At 37.7% G+C, this 22,835-nt stretch overlaps 1 protein-coding gene across 1 annotated transcript in view; it reads right to left on the bottom strand.

Moving 5' to 3' along the window:
• Nucleotides 1-22,835, bottom strand: part of LOC148949688 (protein turtle homolog B-like) — a 211,503-nt gene that overhangs the window by 147,486 nt on the left and 41,182 nt on the right. The window contains exon 7 of the mRNA XM_089093061.1: nt 21,932-22,086. Within this exon, the coding sequence (XP_088949187.1) occupies nt 21,932-22,086 (155 nt within the window). The remainder of the gene's footprint in view (nt 1-21,931; nt 22,087-22,835) is intronic.

Here is a 22,835-nt window from a genome sequence, read left to right as displayed (position 1 = left end):
TTATGTAGCTTCTTTGTCGTAGTCAAAGTACCGTATTATCTGTTTGTCACAATTCCAACTTGAGACTTTGTTTATATTGTCTAAGCTTCTAGGCTAAGATAGCAGTTCTTTTGAGGACATTGAGGGACAAACATCTGATAAAATGGATGATTTAGGTGTTATTTCAACGCAAATTTATAACGTATTTTTTATTTATAAATAATTAATTGAGATATTTGTATGGTAAAATTTTACCAAATCATATTATTGACTTACGAATAATGTGGATATACCACTCGATGCCTTTTTTTATGCTCCTTCCGAATATAATAATCATTTTTTTTGTCGGAAACGATTTTTAGTCCCCATCCCTATATATATATACCAATTCAGGGTTTATATTTGCACATTAGGGGGGTGGGGTTGCGTAAAGCAAATATTAACTATAATCATGCTAGCATTTTATCTCTGAAGACATTAATGTATTTTCTACTAGATTAGCTTTTGAAAATGTCATTTGGTATAAATTTTAGGCATAGATGCCGAGGGAGTGTTACCAAGCATTTATATCTAAATACCCCTTGTTTCTCGAACTGATAACATTTTGAAAGTTATGTTATGGGTCTGTAGCCTACCTACTCATCTAAATTTGAAAATTCATACCCCTTAATTCCGGGTTTTAGTCCTCTCTGGTTTTTTTTTTCATTGGCCCTGGTTTTTAGAAGCATATTTTGTATAATATCTAGAGGATTTTATGCTATATTATGGCATCTTTTTTTGTCTCAGAAAACATGGTACTTATGCACTATGTAACACACACGAAAGAAGTCAAGTTTGCTTAATGCTAATGAAATAAAATAAGATGAAAATATAATAGTTTAGAAACAAATTTGCGCTATATACTTGCACATTAGGGGGTAAAGCATAGCATATAATTAATACATAACCTAACCTAGGTACATCCCCCCCCCCCCCCAAAAAAAAGGGGGGCGTATAATAGATGGACGAGTTTGGTTTTTCAATACACGTTGTATGCTTTTTTCTCTACATAAAAGAAACTATAATTTAATTTCTTTTTAAGGATAATTTTGAAGAATGTGCCCCTCCAGCCATCATAAAGGCTCGAATTGAGGATGAGAACCACTCACGTCCCTCAGTAATTCAATACATTGGACCTGCGATGGCATATATACAAGGCGAGAATACACGGGCCTATATGCAAGAAGAAAGCAAATTGACAATGAATATGGTGGCATTGCAGGGAATAAATAAATTGTTTAAAATTTTATCAATATTTTCACTAATGATTTTTTCTTCCAAAAAGAAATACATCTTGCTTGGTTCATACACATTTCCTTATTCTAATATCCGTTTGAGATCAAGTAATATAACCGTTTAAATCAGAGAATGTAGTATTTTAATAATAAGACGAGAGACGATCATTAAACAGTCCGTCTTTATCTCAGAACTGACTTGGCCTAATGTCTGCATCCTTAACCGTAAACAAGTGTGTGTAGGGTGACTAGTTTTAAGAGTCTACTAAAAGAAAACCTTTGATGATTGAATTTAATCGAGACTGGGAAAAAAATGTAATTTAAAACAACGTTAAAAAGTCAGTAGTTCAATTTTGTTTGAGACTTACAAATATTTTCATAATTTTTTGGTCGTTCAGGTAATTAGGTATCTTAGAAAACTATTTCCATCTGATGCAGAAAAGGTACTTTTTCAGTACTTATATTCAATGATTCTTATTATTTGAAACCTTAAAATATTCGTACATCTATTTTATCGCTAATAGTGTTGAAGAACTTGAAAACAAAATGTTAATTATTGTTCTCAACGGTGCTTCATCTTCTTCCGGATTAGACTATATGCCTGTCATGCTGATTTACATTTCGAGATGGTAATTAAACGGTCCGTCTTTATCTCAGAACTGTCATGACCTGATGTCTGCATCCTTAACCGTAAACAAGTGTGTGTAGTGTAATGAGTTTACAGTCCCTAATTTTAAAAGTTTATTACAAGAAAACAGATGAGGTATGAAAATAATCGACACTGGGAGAAAATAAATGTAATTTAAAACGACGTTAAAAAGTCAGTAGTTCAATTTTGTTTGAGACTTACAAATATTTTCATCATTTTTGGTCGTTCAGGTAATTAAGTTTCTTAGAAAACTGTTTCCGTTCTGATGCAGAAAAGATACTTTCGAGTAGTTATATTCAATGATTCTTATTCTATGAAACCTTGAAATATACGCACTTTTATTTTATCGCTATAATGAAAATAGAAAGACGCCCCTTTGCAATAGTTGGGAAAGAGCATGGGCGCAATTTAAGCATTTTAATTGGGGAACAGTAGGGCAAAAAGGAGGGACATTGTTTATAGCCTGGAATTGAAATACCTCTTTTACACTTTTCATTTAGCCATTCAATCTTGAGATAGTCAACAAATTAAGGAATCAAATCTGAAGGCTATCAATATAGGCTGATTAAGCTATCGCTTTGCAAATGCATTAGTAGCTGTAATTGAAAGGCCATGTTACCTCTCATAACCGTCAATGTGTCAACAATGGATGGCCAAGGGAGAGGGAAGTTTAAGTGTGCTATTGTGACATAGATTCTCTATTGTTAAAAGTTAAAGCCGAGAATTTATTGGAAGATTTGGAAATAGGCGCCCACATCAGCTCTCGGATGGATTACACGAATTGGAATGAGAGCATCTATCCCGAGTTGGTGAAACGTCAGGCCTCCAATAAATTATTAATATTAAAATCAGAGACGGGGAGTGATTTAATATCCAATGGGGTGTTCCCCAGTCCGAAAGTATACTGTGTGGAAACACACGATAAAGATGTAAAACAAGCGTGCAAAGGGGTGCCTACACACTTTTTAAAAAATAATTTGAACATGAGTGTCTACAGAAACTGTGTGGAGAGTAGTCTAGTGCCAAGAGCAAAAGTAATGGCAATTCGCTCTCTACAATTTAAAAATTATACTGTTAGAGTGGAAAAAATGCCATGTCTTACATATCCGACACGACAAGGTCTATGTACTCGAGGATGGTGTGAGAGTACTCCCCCATGGACACTACCGTATTTCAGATCGAGTTGAATGTATGGACTATCAAAAACAACTCGGTCTGGATAAATTGACTTAAATTCAAAAAATAGTACTTGGTGGGTGGGTTTTTTTGGAGGACAACAATTTCCCATATAATCTACAATCTATTTTAGTTACCATCATCGTAAATATCATTTAACTTTTACTTCTGCTATTGTATACAGAGTTTTTTTTCCGCCGAAGTGGGCCGCACTTTCCGTCCCCGGGGGGGTGGTGGTCCACAGCAGCGGGCCACGCTTTTCGGCTCGCCCCCGGGGGGTGGGGGGGCCCGGCCTTCGGCCCGGGAGGGGGGATTCTCATCTTTTAAATGTTGTAAATAGTGTTTTCTCGTTGTCTACACATGTGTTCAACTGTGCCGCTGTTCTTGCTGTTCTTTCTGTATTTAAATTATATGGTCTTGCCAATAAATGAAAAATATTAAATTGTTCTTTTGCTATTATTGTTATTGCACAAAAAGTGTTGTTAATAAAAAAAAAAATATGTTTTCGTTGTTCTTGTTGCTATTGAACAACGTACTAGGTAGATGTTGCTGGTCTAAGGGAAAATTATTATTTTTATTTATTCATTACACAAGTATGGTTTAAAGTTAGTTGTAGTCTAACTGCTGTCAGCAACAGTATGTATCAATTTAAAACACCATTCAGATTGTTTTTCTGTGGTCCATCAATCTCGGGGAAAACGACACTTTTAGCTAAAATAATTAAAATTGTAATAAAACGTTTTTGGAAAAACCGAAAAAAATTTACTATTGCTATAGTATTTGGCAAGAGTCCTATGACCAAATAAAAGCTATTGCCACTGTTACGTCCCTGCCAGTACAATTCATATGAGGACTTGATGTTTTTAATAGTATTGAGCCAAACTCATGGCTGATTATTGATGATTTAGCTGAATCCATTGTACAGTTCTCACAGGAAATGATACAGCTGTTTACTGCTTGCTCTCATCATGAACACATTTCCATAACCCTAGTTCAACACAATCTGCTTCATCAGAGCAAGTGTATGAGGACCCTTGCTTTGAACTGCATCGTCTATATTATCTACCGAGTTGTTCGTGATTCAAGTTCTCTAATAAATCTCAATAAGCAAATATGTCCCGGTGCCCAAAATCTCTACCTTCAGCGTACAGTCAGGCAAAAAAAAACCCTACGGGTACATTTTACTAGATCTTAATCAGAATACACCCGAGGATTTGCGTGTAGTCACATATATTTTCGACAAAGAAATTACTGTATATCTTCTGGTGAACAGTAGAAAGGGCTATTAGTTGCCATCATGACAATGAAGAAACTACACGAAAATGGACACTTATTTTCCGTTCTAAGCACTTCAAAACCCCCACTCAGGAATGCCATACTCAAACATGGCGTTGACAAGGAATTTATTAGTCTAATATCTGAACTTTGTTTAAATTTAACTGAGGGCAATGTACACTTGCCAGAAGGTGTTAGACAAAACACAAAGCAACATCGATCCACTTTACGTGCCTTGGCTTGCAAAAACAAAGGAAAAGGTTTTAAAAGAAAAGGTCTCCTTCAAGCGGGCGGTAGCTTTTTTACACTTTTACTGCCAATAATCGCAAGACTTGTAAACAGTTTTCTCTAGATGGCTAAACCCTACAAATTGACCCAATAGAACTTGTCCTTTCACCAATTAAACACTTTGAGGACAAACTAAGCGAATGCATTAGTGATGAAAATATTGCCGATGATAAAAAGGTAGTTTTACTTCAAGATACACGTCGTCTCGTTGACAAACATAGACTGTATCGTGAGAGACCCACCGCCGTCAGTGTCACTGAACCCCACCCCCCAAAAAAGGAAACATCTCCTCAAGATTCTGCAACAACAACAGCACAATCAATGGAGAAGGAATTGAATTCAATAGTGACATCAATTGGAAACCTGTTACCACACACCAATCGGAAACAGTATAAAAGAGTATTAACATATCTCATACTGGAAAGTGGTGATGATTATCAAGTTCAAGTCGATAGCACGGGGAAACGAATTATAATTCAGGGAAAAAGTTATAATCTAATTGATTTAATTTGTGATAAGGTTACAAATCGTAAAGGACTTTTATCATTTGACGATAATCTATACAGCTTTCTAAATACATCAAACTTCCCCAAAAGTCTTATTGGCAATAAGCAAATTCTAAAGAAATTAAGGGATTACATCAGGGGTGTCAGCCCTCTAACAACACCATTTAAAAAAGAAGAAGAAGAAGTAGCAGCAATGATTTGATAACACCGACGACGATGGCTAGACAAAAGTGAAGACGTATTGATATCAACTCATCGTCACAAGCACCACCCTCCATTGTGCAAAAATGGAGTGGACATTATGCTACGTATTTGCGGTTAAAATGGATGAAGTTTTAAAACATGTCTATGAAAATATTGGTGAAGTGAAAAGTCTAAGTTCCCCCACAAAACTTTCTAAAGTTGCCTCTGACGTCAGTGGCAACAGCAGCAGCAGCACTTTCAAAAATTCAAAAGAGTATCTAGAAAATGGACCGAGTTACACTCTGCATCGAGATCGCAGGCTTCGTGGCAAACAATATCGACAAACTAAAGACTTTTTCCCTCTTCATATAATGCAAACAGATCTTTTAACTCTAGATGAGATTCAAAGGCGTCACAATACATCCTACGAATATATTCTAGTGGTAATCAGTGTCTTTTGTCGCTATGCATATGCCATTCCATTGCGAACAAAAAGAGGTGTTGAAGTTAATCAGGCTTTAGAAAGTATTCTTGAACAAGATAACTATAGTAAAATTCAAAGTGATCGAGGTAGCGAATTTGTTAATCCAAATGTGCAAAAGGTTCTACAGAAATATAATACAAAGCTCTATCATAGTCATAGTCCGATGAAGGCTGCATTGGCTGAACGATTGATAACAGCGATTTGTCTATCAATTTCAAGATATTGTACATTGAAAAATACTGCTGCTTTTATTCATGATTTAGATAAAATCATGCAAATATATAACCAACGACCTCATCGATCTCTGTCCTATGTTAGCCATCAGAAAGTTCATTGTAGTGAATATGCATTTGACACTTTTCTTAAACAATATTCCAGTGAAAAAAAATTTTGAAGAAAAATTCAATGTTGGCGATACTGTTCGAGTTAAGAGAACCAGCAATATTTTTGAAAAGGGGAATTATTTATGGACCATTGAACTTTTTAAAGTCTCCAAAATCCTAGACACCGAGCCCACGACATATCGTCTGCGAGACACCAAAGACGATGAGATTCTCGACGGGTCTTATGAATATGAGCTACAAAAAGTTAGAAACAGTAGTGAAATTTATCAAATTGAAAAGATATTAAAGAGCCGTACTCGCAGGGGCAAGAGACAGTTGCTTGTTCGTTGGCTAGGATAAAACTCTTGATTCATGTGTTGCAGTTGAAGACATTAATAATTCCCAATGATTTCTATATGACATTCATGTCCAATGTCTCCGACCCTCTCTACAATGATTTGAATAAAACAAGTGATTTTTGGACGAAACTTTCTCCCACTATAAAATTCGATGGCGCGTATGAAGTGGCTTTTGTCGACTGTATTCTCAAAAATACCTATGATATCCTGAGAAAAGATCGTAAATATGATATATAATTAGACCCTATGATTGGCCGCCAGCCGTTAGCAAACATCATAAAATTTAAAATATCAATTCTATGGATTATCCATATGTTGAATTACCATACGAGGAACTCACTTGTATGAATGATTTATGTCTTTTTATCAATAAGAGAATTTCCGCTCGTAAAAAAGAAGCCTTTCATTTCAACTATTCAAAGGAAGAGGGCAAGATACACATTAGTTCACCCAGTGCCAGTGAAAAGTTTATTCTCAATGATAATCTAAAAGATGTTTTTTGCTTTAAACTTAATATAATCAATGGTAAAAAAGCCGGAAACACTAATGTTATTTTTGCTGACTACCCGCCAGCCTTCTCCATGGACACTTGTATATTTCTTTATGCTACATTTGTTGAAACATCCAGAGTTGGCAATAGCAATGTTCCCATTTACGAGTTCTTGAACGAAAAACCAATCAAGATCATATTCATCAGTACAATATAAAGCATCTTCAGTATATCCCTGTAAACACTTCTCATTTGGAACTCTACCAGTTAACACTAAGAACTGAATTAGGTGATCCTCTAGCAATATCAAAAGGTTTGGCTGTGATTACATACCATTTTAGACCCATCGTTGTCGGTGTTCAAAACAAACAAGTTGTCTAATAGAAAAGTGGTCTTCATTTGTCCTTATATTCAATCAATCAATCATTTATTACCCACAACTACAAGACAACAAGTAGTACAAGTGGAGTATAAACATAATAATAAAAAAGAAAAACAAGAAAGAACTCAACAAACACTAGCAATTAAATTAAACTTAGAAAAGAACTGTAAAATACCGTGGTCAGGGCCAATAATAAAAAATGCATCTGCAGAAAGCTTTTTGTGTAGGTCACCGAGCTTTTGAGTTACACCCGTAACAGAAATTTTTTTTAACTAGATACCGATTTCTAGAAGAAAGAAGAAAGAAGAAATTTGCAAAATTTGAAATATGTAACTTTAATCTTTTTTAAATCCTTTAGCTTAAGAACAAAATGAACACCCGAAAAATAAAGCACAGAATGATCAGAAAAAGTCGAGAATAAGTGGCCAAGAGCTCTTCTGTTATATTTTCCACGGTTTGCTACAATTTTTGAATAACAGAACTGAATTTTTCTTACTGAATCAGCAAATCCGGTGATTTTGAATTGAATTTATCAAGTATTTTGGGCAATAGGTTGCATCAAGACTGGGCTGGGTAATTGTAGATAGATAAAAGCCAAGACAGATAGTCCAAGTAATTGAGAGGCAAATGTTTAAATGGCTAGGGCACGGGTAAATGGCAGGAGTATGAATGACTCTCTTATTGGACCCATACTTTTCAGGTTAGTTTTTGGAAAGGCATGCCTGCCTAGAGCCTTGAGCCTAGAAGACCCTGTTGAGGGTATAACATGTTCGGCACGCTCGGTTGACATGACATATCTCAAAGTTTTGAGATATGTCTTGACTTTAGGAGATATGTCATGAAGTTGGCAGTATGTAAAAAAATTTACTGAAGCGTTAGCTAATCTGTTTACGAAAGAGAGCTAGAGAATTAGAAACAGTAATACCAAGCCACCGAAAGGAAGAGACAGAAAGTACAGAAAATTCATTACATACCAGAGGAGTAGACGAAGACAGATTATAAGATAAGAATTCACACTTGTCAAGATTCAGGGATAGAACAATATTTAGGAAAGATTGAGAAACTAAGGAAACCATCGCTGAAAGAGCAGACTTAGTACAACTAATCAACAGAATGTCATCAGCATAGGCAATGTAAGAAATATCAGTAGAACCGGAACAATAAGTGCCTGAGATCTTTTCCAGAACAGTAGAAATACAAATTTTGAAAATGGTTGGTGATAAAACACCTCCCTGCCTAACACCACGAAGCACTTTAATAGTTGTTTCTGGAGAAGATTTCAGGCGGAGGTAAGAATTAGAATACCAAAACCGTAGAAGGTAAATAACCAAAAAATTAACACCAGAAAAAGCCAAAGAAAAGAAAAGCTGGTTATGAACAACGGAATCAAAAGCATTTGAAAGATCAAGTGTACAGAGATATTCGCCTTTACCCTAAGAAGAATTAGAAAGTAGAATACACGAAAGGACACGATGAGCATGTTGACACCCCACACCAGGTCTGAAACCAAGTTGATTTTCACCAGAGAAATAATTATTTCGAGTTCGATTAGGTAAAAGAATATACTCGAAGACCTTGCTGATATTGCAAGAAACAGAAACTGGACAGTAAGAAGAGCAATTTGTTGGCGGTTTACCTCTTTTTAAAATTGAAGTCACGCTGCCACACAAAAAGCTTTCCGGGACGACAGAAGATGCCAAGCACATTTGAAACAAAAGCGCAATATGTGACACAAGTTCAGCATATTGGGGAGTTAGATGCATTTCAGAGATACCATCAGCATTAATAGATTTCTACTTAAGATTATTCAATGCATTAAAACTTCACAACGCGATATAGGTAAAACAAAGCGCTGACTTAGAAATCTAGGGACAATTCTAACCAACGCTTCACCAAACTTTCTATGAACAGAATAATTCAAAACGGAAAAAAATCTTCGAATAATATGCATGCCAAGAACTTGGTGGAATAGCATTACTACTTACATCAGAATCATCTGTTTTACTTGAATTAATTACATTCCTCCAATCTTTTGGCGAAGATAGAAATTCAAGCCCTCGGTATCGGAAACTTTTTAGATACTTCTTAAATTCTAATTTAGTTTTCTGTTTAAAAAGAAAAACATTACCAGACCTAGGCCGACCACACTCTGTCCAAACTTTTAGCCAAAATTTAGCTTTATTTTTACAGGCCTTAAGGTTAGTGTCAAGTGACCAAAGAGGCTTTTGAGTATTCTTTCGGATTCACTTTACTGGGACAGAAATTTTTTGAGCTTCTTTCATAGCAGAGAGGATAGAATGATAATATCGATCTAATTCATATTTAGCGTAAATAAAATTCTCACTACACTGCAAAAGCTGATAAGGAACATAAATCGTACTTAGAAGTGAAGCCAATGCTATAAGATAAACAGAAAAAATCGCATCATTCCGGTCAGGCTTATAAAACCATTTAGAACGTACACCAAGACTCTTAGACATACTCCCAGAACAGACTTTGATAAACAAAAAGACAGCGGAAGGTGATCAAGATCATTCTCGTCAAAATGAACCGTGACTGGTGAGCAGACAAGGGCTGCAGAACAAATAACGTGATCAATGTCTGATTTACTATCTGAATGGTGAATATACGTATAATCATGGGACTTCCGAAAAATGTTATAAGCCGGGAGAGAATCTAAAAGCTGACCATTCCTTACATTATCAGAAACCAGATCGGTATTAAAATCACCAGCAATAACAAAATGCAACCCGTTATCCGATATCTTTTGGATTAAAGTTTTAAGACCATTACAAGCACAAGAGAAATTCTGAAGTGAACGAATGAAACGATCATTATATGGCAGATACACATTAATTAATACAATATTACCAAGACGCACCGCAAGAAAAGTGTCATCTGATTGGAAAAGCACAGGACTCGCACCAGAAATATTTTTCTTAAAAACACATGCTAAGCCGCCAGAAGGGCGGCCACGCGTAACTTTAGCTGGACGCACAAAAACAACGTGATCACTGCATCGTCTCAGAAAAATTTCGCTAAAGGTGGTCAGTAAATGTTCTTGGAGACAGACAACGTCGTAATTAACATACAGGTCATCAATAAAAAAGTGCTTGCCTCTCGTTCCATTAATATTAAATGAGACTATACTTATGTCCGGATTCATTTCTGAGAATAGACCTTATCAATGATCTTTTTAATCACAGGGCATCGTAGGCTGTAAGAAGGATGAGATCCTCCACAATTGGCACATTTCGGAGATTCCGTACAACGATCACTGTTCGTAGATAAATGCGGTCCAGCACAACGAGCGCACTTGGGAGTGCTACTAGTACATGCATTTTCTAAGTGCGCAGGGGAACGACACTTGAAGCAAAACTTTGGCAATTGCTTGAACTCATAAACACGGAAGTTTTCATACCCAATCTTCACACCATTTCGCAGAAATGATCCTTTAATAATCGCGTCTGCAAATTCAAGCTTAACCGATTTGCTTATTCCAAATCGACTAGACCCGATCATACCAAACTGGTTCCGTAGCAATTCAAGGTCAAAATCAGACGGGACTTCTCGAGTAGCACCAGTGTGTTTTTTAGATAAAACTTTCACACTAGAACCAGGTAGAGCTTCCTTTGCTGATTTGCAAAAATCTTCAGCTGTAGATTTCTCAATATTCACCGTCCACCTCTTTTTAGTCGCTCGCACACCGGACACCAGCTGATGACCAGAAATTGAGTCTTTTACTGATTTTCGCTTTAGCGAGTCACCATGCTCAGGCGGGGGATCGGAGATCAAAATTTTAGTATGCGTATCACACGCAGCAGGTTGGCTAATCACAGGTATTTGAGGAAAGTTCAGATTGTATGAATCCGTCTTGGCAGAAACTAGTGAAATCGCTTCCTCAAGGCTCGCAAGCTTGGCTGTGACGTGTGTAAATGCTGTAGCAGAGATAACAGGGACTTCTGTTGGCCTTTGATGACAAAACAAGGGAGCTGTTTTCCATCGGCATCACATTTCTTCATAAAGTTTATAATATCTTGCAGGTGACTGAGAATTGCATTAATGCCCCTTCTGACAGGGGGATCATTTTCATTCACAAAACTCCATAGCTTTGCTTTCTCTGACTTAACAGTTTCCAAATCTTTAAAAAAGTCCACTCCTATCCGTAAAATAACGGCTTCATCAACACCAGTTAAATTTTCAAAAACAAAGTTCAACAGCGGTGAATACAAAAGCTCGGAAACGCTCATCTCATTATAAATTCACTTCAAAAATAATTTAAACCAACACACGCGAAGTACACGTGATAGTCAGGTGACGAGCGCTGAATAATAGTAAATTAAGTTCATTAAAGATAAACTTGCCACACAGGTTTGTTTGTAATCCACGAGAAAGATATTTTTTTCGTCTGCATTGATATAATCCTTTGCAATAGGTTTGAATCCAAAACAGGTCTTTTCACCATGAACTCTGAATGAACACTGACTGCTATGTTAATACTCTTGGCCCAAGATAATTGGGCAATAGAATGGACTATTACAATGGTCGTTCATCAATGTCCGGCAATGGTCATGGCAGTTGGTTTGCTAAGCTGTCTCGCTCTGCACTACCTCTGGCTAAAAAAATATATTGTACTGGCTGCGACCGATTTCGCATCTTCTACACTATACGATTGGAGCTCTAGCAAGGATTTTAAAAAAAGTGCTTCGGAAAATCTTAGGTCCAGTGCGCGAACCCTTGGCGAACAATTGAAATCTCAACAAAATGGAAAAGGTTTTTAAAGGTTGAGAAACTCAGGTCAGAAACGAAAGACATCACCCCTGTCAAAGAAAAGAAGGAAAAAGACGATACGAACAATAAACAGAAGAAGAAGCCCCAGGAAGAGAATTGTTAGATCGAAAATGGATTTCTTTTCATAGATTGAACAATGGCATATCTACCGTATATGGATTTTCAATCTTCCATCACTTTATCCTTAAATTTATTCAATGCAGAAAATGTAGATGTAAGTATAATACATGGATACTATGAACAGTTCTATCCGCAACAACCACTCTCGATAAAATCCACTTTCAAATTTATTCCAATGAGGACTACTTTATGGACATGTCTTCGACATTTATAGATTTACATATGATTCGTCAAATCAGTGTCTACATAAATAGCACGCTGGTGAGCACAAGCAAAAATCTCTCAAATTATACAAGCTATATGCAATTCATGTTGATAACACCCAAGTCATACAAGGATTTGAGATGCACCTCCAATGGGTATGAATATATTTCAGATAATAATAGTACAGATACACTTAAAAATGTTACAACTAGTGAATTATATCTAGTTGGAAAAATATATCATGAGATATTTAATATACCCCAATGACTTACTTGACTTGACTTAAGGCCCCTGCCGAGGGTTCAGCGTAGAGAACAATGAGACTAGGCGCCTCCAGGTTGACCTAATGCTTGCCAGGATCGCAGCTTCTTCCACCGGGATGTGGGCTTGGGTGAGGAATTCATCGGCTTTGTCTTTCCACCTAGTGGGTGGGCGTGCTCTGGGTCGTTTCCATCCGTGTAGGGTGGGGTCGAAGTCGAATGCGACCCGTGCTGGGGCGTCGCATTACATGCTAAGGAGGTGGCCGTACCAACGAACAGTACGCTGGGCGAGCTGCGTCGAGAAAGGAGTTTAAGCCGTTCGTGATAGGAGAGTCTGGCTGCTAACGAAGTCAGTCCAGTGAAGTTTTTCGATTCTTCGGAGATGTTTCGTCTGAGCGAAATCGACGGCGCTGAGGATAGATTTGGCAGCTGGCCACGTCTCCGCTCCTTACAGCAGGACGGTGCTGACTGACGCATTGTAGATGTGCATTTTTGTAAGGCGGCTTATGTTTGGCTTTCGCCAGATGCTGCTAAGCCTCCCAACAAGTGCTGAAGCTTTGGCAATTTGAGATGTAAGCTCTTTTGTGATCAAGCCATCATTCGACAGAATAGATCCCAGGTAAGTGAAGTCTTCAACCACATCTACTCGGTTGCTTCCGATGTTGACTTCCTTTACAGTAGAACGGGACGTGGGGGGCTCAAGGAGCATAACTTTGGTTTTCTGCCAGTTGATCTTCAGTCCAACTTTCGAGGCTTCTTCTGAGAGCACCTGGAGAGCTTTGGTCATCTTATCGACGGTGCTCACAACTAGTGCTATGTCGTCGGCGAAGTCAGCATCAGAGAGTACCCGGTCTCCGAACTGAAGACCGAATTGAGGGCGATTTAACGTGCTGGCCATAACATGGTCTATGACGCAGTTGAAAAGCTCGGGAGCGGTGGCGCAACCTTGCCGGACGCCATTCTTCACTGGGAATGTGGGACTGCGTCTTCCTTTGACTTGCACGCAGCTTTCCGTATCCTCATGCAGCTTTTCAAAGAGTGAGCAATATTTCATGGGTAGACCCATGGTTCTTAGTATCAGCCAAAGTGAACGGCGATCAACATAATCGAAGGCAGCCTTAAAGTCCACGAATGCGATGTACGCTTTTTGATGGAGCTCTCATGTGTTCTCGATCAACTGGCGCATAGTAAACATTTGCTCCGTCGTCGACCTGCCGGGAATGAATCCGCTTTGCTGGACTCTTCTCTTTCTACGCAAAAAGGTGGAACACCTGTCCAGGAGTGACATGGCGAAGGGTTTACCAGGAACGGAGAGAAGCATGATCCCACGATAATTGGAGCAGATTTGACGGCTGCCCTTACGTTTTCAGAGCGGCAATACGATGCCAGCACGCAAGCCATTCGGTATGCTTTCCGTCGTCCATACAGCTGAGAAGATTATCTGGAGCCACAGAATCATCGCTGCACCCCCGTACTTGAGGAGTTCTGCAGAAATACCACAGACGCCGGGGGCTCGATTATTATTTAACCTTTTCACAGCATTTTGGATCTCAAAAGTGGTAAACGGTTGCGATACGAGGTAGGAACTAGCCTCGGGTGTGGTCATTGCTGCAGGAATCAGATCAGGGTCGGGATGAGCAACTGCCTCGGCATTCAGAAGCGTTGAGAAGTGACTGCATCAGGCAGAGAGTTGGCCTGCATCGTCATCCGGCATGCTTCCGTCAGCAGAAAAAACACGGCTCACGGTGGAAGTCTTCCCTTCCGTCAGCTCGCGGAGGTGTTTGTAGAGGGAGCAGGTGTCTCCTTTTCTCGAGGCATCTTCAAGATTGCTCACTTTGTTGTCGACAAAGGTCTTCCTATCACTATGCAGTAGGCTATTGCGCAAGCCATTGAGTCGTCTGTACTCTGGCATATTCTTTGCTAAACGGGCCTTCCGGCGGAGCTCGATTACAGACAGAGTCTCCTGGGATATCCAGGGTTTATTCTTTTGTCTGCTGCGGCCAATGGTACTGCCAGCAGAATCAAGTATATTATCTTTGAAAGACTTCCAGGCTACTTCAGGGTCATCCAGAACTTGGAGGCAGCTAAACTGGTTAGAGATATCGAAAGCATACTTCTGTTGCATCTGAGATGTAGCCGGACTACTCAGATCGAGCTTGCGAGGCCGTCTTTCTGGTTCTTGTGCTCTCAGGCGTAGCCTCAGTGTGGCAACTAACATCCTATGGTCTGTGTTTCCAAGTTCGGCCGACCTATAAGTCCGGCAATATGTTATCGACGAGCGCCAGCGACCCGAGATCATAACATAATCGATCATCTTCCTTGTCTGGCCGTCGTTACTGTACCAAGTGTATTTGTGTATATCTCGTCTCTGAAAGAGCGTGTTTGAAATAACCAGATTACGCATATTTCAGAGCTGGAGGAGTCTTTGTCCGTTGTCATTCAGTGAATCTGGAGTCACAGGACCGAGAACACTTCTCCACACACCCTGTCGTTTACCGTCGCGTTAAGGTCTTCCAGAAAAGTGACGATGTCATGGGGTTGGACTCTAGACAGGGTCGCTGAGAGTTCCGCATAGAACTGACCCTTCACTTCCGCAGGACTAGGATTGGTGGGAGCATAGCATACAATAATTGTCCACTTTCCATGCTTGTGCTGGAGCTGAGCCAACAGTAATCTATTTGAAAACTTTTTCGACAAGAAAAAACACCTCTTTGATTAGGCACTTTCTATACGGCCTGTATCCTATATGGTGCTTTTATGGCAACCAGACAAGATCAGACGATGCCATTTATCAGTTTTCTTAAGCTTTCTTCCGACAAGGTAGGTTTCCGTTAGACCAACCACAGCTATATTGAAGCATTTTAGCTCATAGGCAAGCATTGATTTAGCTAAAGGAAAGTTGAGTGTGAGTACGTTCGAGGTAGCGATTCGTATTCCACCCTCGTCAATAAGGTTCATTCGATGGTCTGAAATCGGTCCAGGGACATGCTGGGGTCGTGGAAGGTAAAGGGGGGGGTAGGTCATCCGAGGCAGTATCATTGTTTTTCGTTGCAGTAAAATTTCCGGGTGGAGGGTTGCAGGCCCAACCGACCCTAGGCATGGGATCTAATTAGAGCTAGGACTTGCCTAGATACTGAAAGTCCCTGGGGTGGGCTCCACCAACCTCATAAGGTTGAGGCTGCTCATTTACATGGAGTGTTTTGTTAGAGAAAGCCCCATATCCAGAGGCACGTGGTCAGCAGACATAGCCTGCCTCATTCGGGACGAAATCCATCCGCCTCCAATATACCCCAATGGCTACCACCAAATATTAACGCTTGCTCCATCCAGTTTCATTTTACGAAAGGAACTTCCTGCCAATCCTGCTGTAACTCTCTCCCTCACCTCGGTAACACTACATGTACGAAAGCAGCAGGTTATGAGCTCTGTTGCTTTGGTATTGGAAAAACTGAGAGCCAGTGGAAATAATATTAAACTACTTGTTCCTCATACAATCAGAAATCAACTTCATATTGCCAAAGGCTCGCGCACCTTCACCGACTCATCCTTTATCAATGGTGAAATTCCATCAAATTAGAATTGGCATTTGTTAAAAGCGATAGCGCAATAGGATCGTGGACTGGCTGCCCACATAAATTTGAGATGTTTGGGCTTTCATCTCTTGTCTGCAAAGTAAATGGAATCCCACTCTACAATCTATCTTTTCATAAATCCTATAGGACATTGTATGAGTTGACAATTCACACCCTAGATCATGATTTACAACTAATTGAAAATGGTATAACCGAAGAAATGTTCGCTAAAACACAGGGTATCATTGTACTAGACTTGTCTGGCACTCAAGATATGAGTATAGAACGAACGGGGAGTGTGCGTTTAGAGTGTACATTTGCCGACCCATTACCTGAGAGTAGCGCACTAATCTCGTTAAATCAATTTAAAACCTATTGGGAAATCACTCCCGAAGGCAGTGTTCTACTAGACCTTGCACCATGAACACTAGTCAAATAAACAGTGTATTTAATATGGTCCCCTTCATGTCCAAATACAGATACTATTACCTACCATCGGACTTCCTTTAAAAAACTCAAAGTGCAAACAATACCCTAATCATTGCTAATAGCAGTTCGTCGACTGTGAATACCGGTCATTGGCTCTGCATCTTTCGAACAATGAAGACTATTGAATTTTTTATACTCTTGGCTTACCCTATACATTCTACACTCCACATAACAACAACTATATTGAAAGCAGTGGGAAAACTATTATTAGTTTTCCAGAAGAGAGTGCAGGATCTAACGACTAAAAGTTACAGTTTTCATGCGCTACTATATTTCGTCTTCAGATGTCGCTGTTATACTTACAAGCAGTTTCTCAACATTTTCATAGACAATCCACGTCTGAACGACTTTATGGTGGAAAATATCCTCTCAGACCTGTATAATATTGATTTTAGTGCCCTACAAGTAAAGTGTTTTAAAAATGTATTTAAATATGTTTATTAATAAAAAAATATGTATATACACAACAACAATGTCTTTACTCTTCACTTAGATTTCTTCTTCTTCTTTGGCGTATAGGCAACTGTCGAGAACCACTAATGCTGGTAGATCATTTGAATTCACTATATATTGATCTTGATTGGCTGCAAAATCAGGGTCACATTTTCTACAATACAATGTAAATTCACTCTTATCTCTTTGTATAGTCAATGATACTATTTGCATTCATATTGTGAAATTCACGTGTTTCAATTTGTCTATTTGAAGCAATATGACATACAGTGTTTTCAAGTGGCAAATCACATTCTGTAACAGCCAAATAAAAATCACCAGATTTATAGTCATAACAGGCAGTATGTTTACAACGATGACGTAGAATCCAAATTGTCTTGTCACCCCAACAGTTATATCGTAGACCTGATTCTTTCTCCCAAAATAATTTAAAACCACGAGGATACCTATCTCGTTGATATAAACTAAAATCTCGTTTAGGGCTCTTTCCAATCATACCAGGATAAGTATTCTCCCACTGATCACATTTGTCCTTGTGGCAATTGGAGCATAGTTACCCTCTAGGGTGAGAGTCAAAAATCTCTTCAAGACATGAATTACAGACTTTAATTTGTACTGCATATCCTCTGGGTAATTTCCACGGATTGCATAATTTGCACTTTTCGTTATACTCATCAATAATTGTACAACTCTCACATGATGACCAACTGCCAAGAGTGTACATGCACAGTGGACATGTATAGAACATTTTTTGGTTTCCGATATCAGCTCTCTCACAGATGAAAAGAAACTGATCCACGTTCGATAAATTCAGAGGGGGTAGGAGAGAAAGAGGAGTAACTCTGTGACGTTACATAACCTGCTTTGAAGAGAGAGTCATCTACATAGTATCTATGGCAACGTTTTCAAAAGTTTATCCACGATATTATTCTGCTTTCTTTCAATTAATATATCAATAAATTGAGTAAAAGCATTTGAGTCATGTTGTAAAAGCCTCATACAATAGTCCAACGGGGGAAAATCATTCCCCATTATATTTTCAAGTGTTCCCTGAGAAAATATCTTTCATTGAAGAGATAACTCGAGAAAATCGTTATCTAGAATCAAACGTTTTTTCCATAATCACAAGATTCGACTTAATTCTCTCTTTCTCAAATTCATTCATCATTCATTTTTCAATCCTAACACTCTCACTGCTGACTCTAGACTAACCACAATTCGTTCTACTTCATGAATATTCGATAATCTACTTTAAAAAAATCTAACAAAAAGAAAGGGAACATTTTCGATTTCGAAACAATTTTATTGTGTGTGCATGATTACAACAATAATATATTATACATATACAATTACCGATATAACATATTATCCTCAATATACTTCACTATTGTATTTAAAGCACTTTGAAGTCTATGTATATGTACTATATCGACTTTCGGAGTGAAGTATAATTGGTCCTCCAATTTGAATTTACTCAAAGATAACCCATATCTTGCATATACTTCATCCCATTCAAGACAAAGCCGTTATTTCTACCGTAATGTTTGGAGCTCTTGTATCATTGCTGCTGCTACCAGCTCCACTATCAACCTCTAATAGTGCAAACATTCCACTCGTTATTGCAAATATATATCTTGCTAAATAAATAACGCGTAAAGTAAAACTGTTCTCACTCCTTGAATTGTATTCTCACACTAATAACAACTATACTGAAAATCCTTCCTTATATTAGTTGCGTCAGTCCCGTTAGTTTTTCTAGCTCTGTGATTGGTCTACAAAGAGGTTGTGGTCTTGTTCTCCTCGGATTGTAACCCTCTGATTGGCTGTGATCTTGTTATTCTCGAAATTAGAGAAGCTCCTCTACTGACACATCCCTATTAAAAAAGCTTATTTGACAACCTCGTTGTGAAAACCGTGGAAACAATGAAGGTATAATTGATTTCTGATATTTAAGGACCTCCCTTTCAATATATGTTTCGAGGGTTGTATTTTTTCGGTGATTATTATCATTATCGAAGCATTGTTGTACGGATATTAAACATGAATGTAAAATAAGGTTCGAAGGAGGGAGTAGTCTTTCGCATTTAAGAGAGCATTGGATCAAAGTGATTGTAGTAACAAACTGTAAGTGATGAACGACCCATGTCAATAGGAATCGAAACTTCAAATAGGAACTGTTCTGATTACAACATATGAAACAATACAATATTTTGGTCAAGCTGACTCCAAATATGTAAAATGTTTCATTTTAATTCATCGTTGCTGTTAGCACACGAAACATTTTCCAAATTTTCAGAAACAGAAATTAAAACCCCTTTCTCCCCTAAGAAAGGGGATCGATCCTGATCAGAATTAAAGGGAAAAAATTAAGTTTTTTAGCTGAAAGTAAGGAGCAATATTAATACTTAAAAAGAACAGCAATTATTACGTATAAAAAGGGGATTGCCCCCTCCGCAACACCTCGCTCTTTACGCTAAAGTTTTTTTTAGTACTTTCAAAAAAAGCTTCTTATGTTCTACCCTTGTGTTTAAGGAGTCACTCTAAAGGAATTGTGACAAAATTCATTTTAGCGTAAAGAGCAAGGTGTTGAGGGGAAGGCAATCCCTTCATATATGTAAAAATTTCTGTTTATTTTAAGTTTCAATGTTGCTCCATACTTTCAGTTGAAAAAACTAGATTTTTTTTCATTTAATTTCTGATCTTTTTTAAATAATACCCGGAAATCTGGCCCTACCTCCGCGGAAAAATCCCCCTTCCCACGGAAATGTCCTCTATACAATTCAATCTCGGTGAAAATTAATACTGGACAAATATCCTTAATAACCACACGCGTATAATTGAGAGAGAAAAGAGAAAGCAAGACGTATAAAAATAATTTTGTATAGGAATTTTGACAAATTCCCCCAGTGTATAATTTCTCCTGACAAGTTCCCTCCTCTAAACTTCCCTCATTATAGAAAATTCACCGTGGAAAACCCCCTAAATCCCCCTCCCACCCGAAAATGTATACATACAGCCATAAAAGCCTTAAATTCACTGTGTATAAAACGTGAAAATTCTTGCTTTTCTTATTGTGAGAAACATGGATTAAACCCTTTTATGTCCATTCATTATGAAGAATATAGACATATACAAATATATGCTTCTTATTCCACCTCAACAGCATATACATGTATTTAAACATTTACATACACACACACAAACACTGTACGTAATAGATGTTAATTGGGTACTAGTGCATTAGATGGGCCTTTACAAGGAAAGTAGTCACGAAAAACCCGCTCCAGGCGGGTTAATACAAGAGACCGCTATTAAGTAATGCAATGCAGAGCGTGGTTTTCATTGCGTTTACGATATTTAAACTGTTCTTTTTGGGGTTTAGGGGGGAGGTACCTAGGTTAGGTTGGGTTTGGTTACTTATTTAATATATACTATGCTTTACCCCCCACCCCTCCTAATGTGCAAATATATAGCCGAAATTTGTTTCTAAACTATTATATATTCATCCTATTTTATTTTATTTCATTAGCATTAACCAAACTTGATTTTTTAGAAGTGACCATTTAATGCACCAGTACCGTTAATTGTACCTTTTAATAAAAACAGTTTTTTTTTTCCAGTTTTCTCAAAGAATAATGTTTGGAAAACTGCATGACAGTAGGCTAGCCCAGTGGCAATAGAGATTATCCCTGGTTCCTCTACTGACTAACGAATCTGTAAGGAAAGCTGGAAAGTTTGGGTCAAAAATGTATTTTTGGGAGATACAGATAGCCTCAGTCATAGAAGTTAGATTTAAACTAAACACTACTGTATGTAAAAGAAAGAAGTATTAAATAAATCATATCAGTCAAATGAGTCAAATGACAGCTAAACAACAGCATGAAATGGCAATTTCTTGTGCGTAATACATTTGATACGCAAATAGGCCGATAAAACTTAAAATTTTCGTCGAAAAAAATTCTTGTCCAAGTATTCCACAATTATGGAATTGGTTAGACACGATCTCCAAAGAAAAAAAAAATTCGGAATCAGCAGTAGATTTGTAATAATATGATAATTGAAATACGCTTTCTCCTTTTCGCGTAGAAAGTGAGTCAAGATGCAAAGGCCGTATCCAGGGGGGGGGGGGGTTACCCGGTTTGAACCCCCCCCCCCAATTTTTTGACCTAGTCGAAAATAAGTCGAAAATTAGTAAAATCTAGGTAAAAATCAGTATAATTAGTCGAAAACTGAGTCAAAATTAGTAACCCCCCCCCCCCGAAAAAGGGAAAGATTAGTAATTAGTAATTAGTAATAAATATACTAATATATTAATTAGTAATACGGCTCAATTTTTAATACAAAAGATGTTTGATATTGGTATGCAGTTTTTACACTTAGTGGGAACCATACAAATAAAAATAAAAGAACATGTGTGAAAATCAGTAGAAAACGAATAAAAAAAATATACGAGAAAATATAAACGAGCAAAACGAGCCATTTCATTACAGATATACTGAGCCAGCATACAGCTCCACCAATGGAAATTATTGGAGCTATTTTAAAATTTACGTACCTGCCCATGATTGGACAAATTAAAAAGAAACTAAAACGCCATGAAGTACTGGCTAGGAACTATAGGTCAAGGAATTACTAGGTTCTAGAAATTATACAAAATAAGTAAAAACGACATACCTGGCAAGTAGAATTAACGTCAAGTAGCTCAGAATTAAGGTACCAGTGGATTAATGGGGCTGGCTTAACTCCGTCTACTTGACACTCAAATATTGCTTCATTACCATCACGAAAAGAGCCTTTCTCCGAAGTAAGTTTTACATTTTCGGGAAGCACTAGAAAAGAGAGCATTTTTTTTTCTTTCATAAAAGAAAAGAAATAAAAAAAAATTTCCAGAAAAGAAAAGTTTTCAAAAGATTCTTGGCTAAAATGCAGTATATAAAACATGCAAGTGGTACTGAAGGATTTACTCTTCTAATGCTCAGGCATTCACTTACTTTACTGAAAGATAAAATAAAATTTATCCACTCTTGAAGTGGGAGTTTATTGAAGTTCATTTTAATCATGGTTGCAGTAGAAACATAGTTGTTATGAATTTAGAATGTATCCCAATGAAATAACTCAAACATTTTAATCCCATATCATGTTTTGTCACAAAGATACCCCAGCCTGCAGAGCCAATGACGAAGTCTATTAGCTATCTAGTCATTTCCAGACAGTTTGTGGTAACCGAAACTCTATAAAACGAAATTTTAATACCAATAAATATGTCAAAGGAATTGCCTTATTATGCTGATTCCAAATAAATAAGTTTCATTAAGTTTGGTGTTACCCATCAAAGGCCTGAGAAAATTTGCCTTATTCACAAAAAGGAGGGAAACACCCCCTAAAAGTCTAAAAATATTAATATTAAAGTCTAAAATAACATCATCCGATTCAGCGTATCAGATAACCTTATTGTAAAGGTTTCAACCTCCTACTTGCAAAAATGTGAGATTTTCGATTTTCTGCCAGAAGAAAGATCAGGGATGCGTGTTCATTTGTTTTTTGTTTCTTGTTTGTTTGTTTATTTTTCCGATGGGTT

This window comes from Artemia sp. Qi Xiang Cuo, chromosome 8 (genome assembly GCF_049724085.1).
Source record: "Artemia sp. Qi Xiang Cuo chromosome 8, ASM4972408v1, whole genome shotgun sequence".
Classification (NCBI taxonomy): Eukaryota; Metazoa; Arthropoda; class Branchiopoda; order Anostraca; family Artemiidae; genus Artemia; species Artemia sp. Qi Xiang Cuo.
The sequence above is the reverse complement of the archived record's forward strand: the minus strand, read 5'-3'. Positions and strand labels throughout refer to the sequence as shown.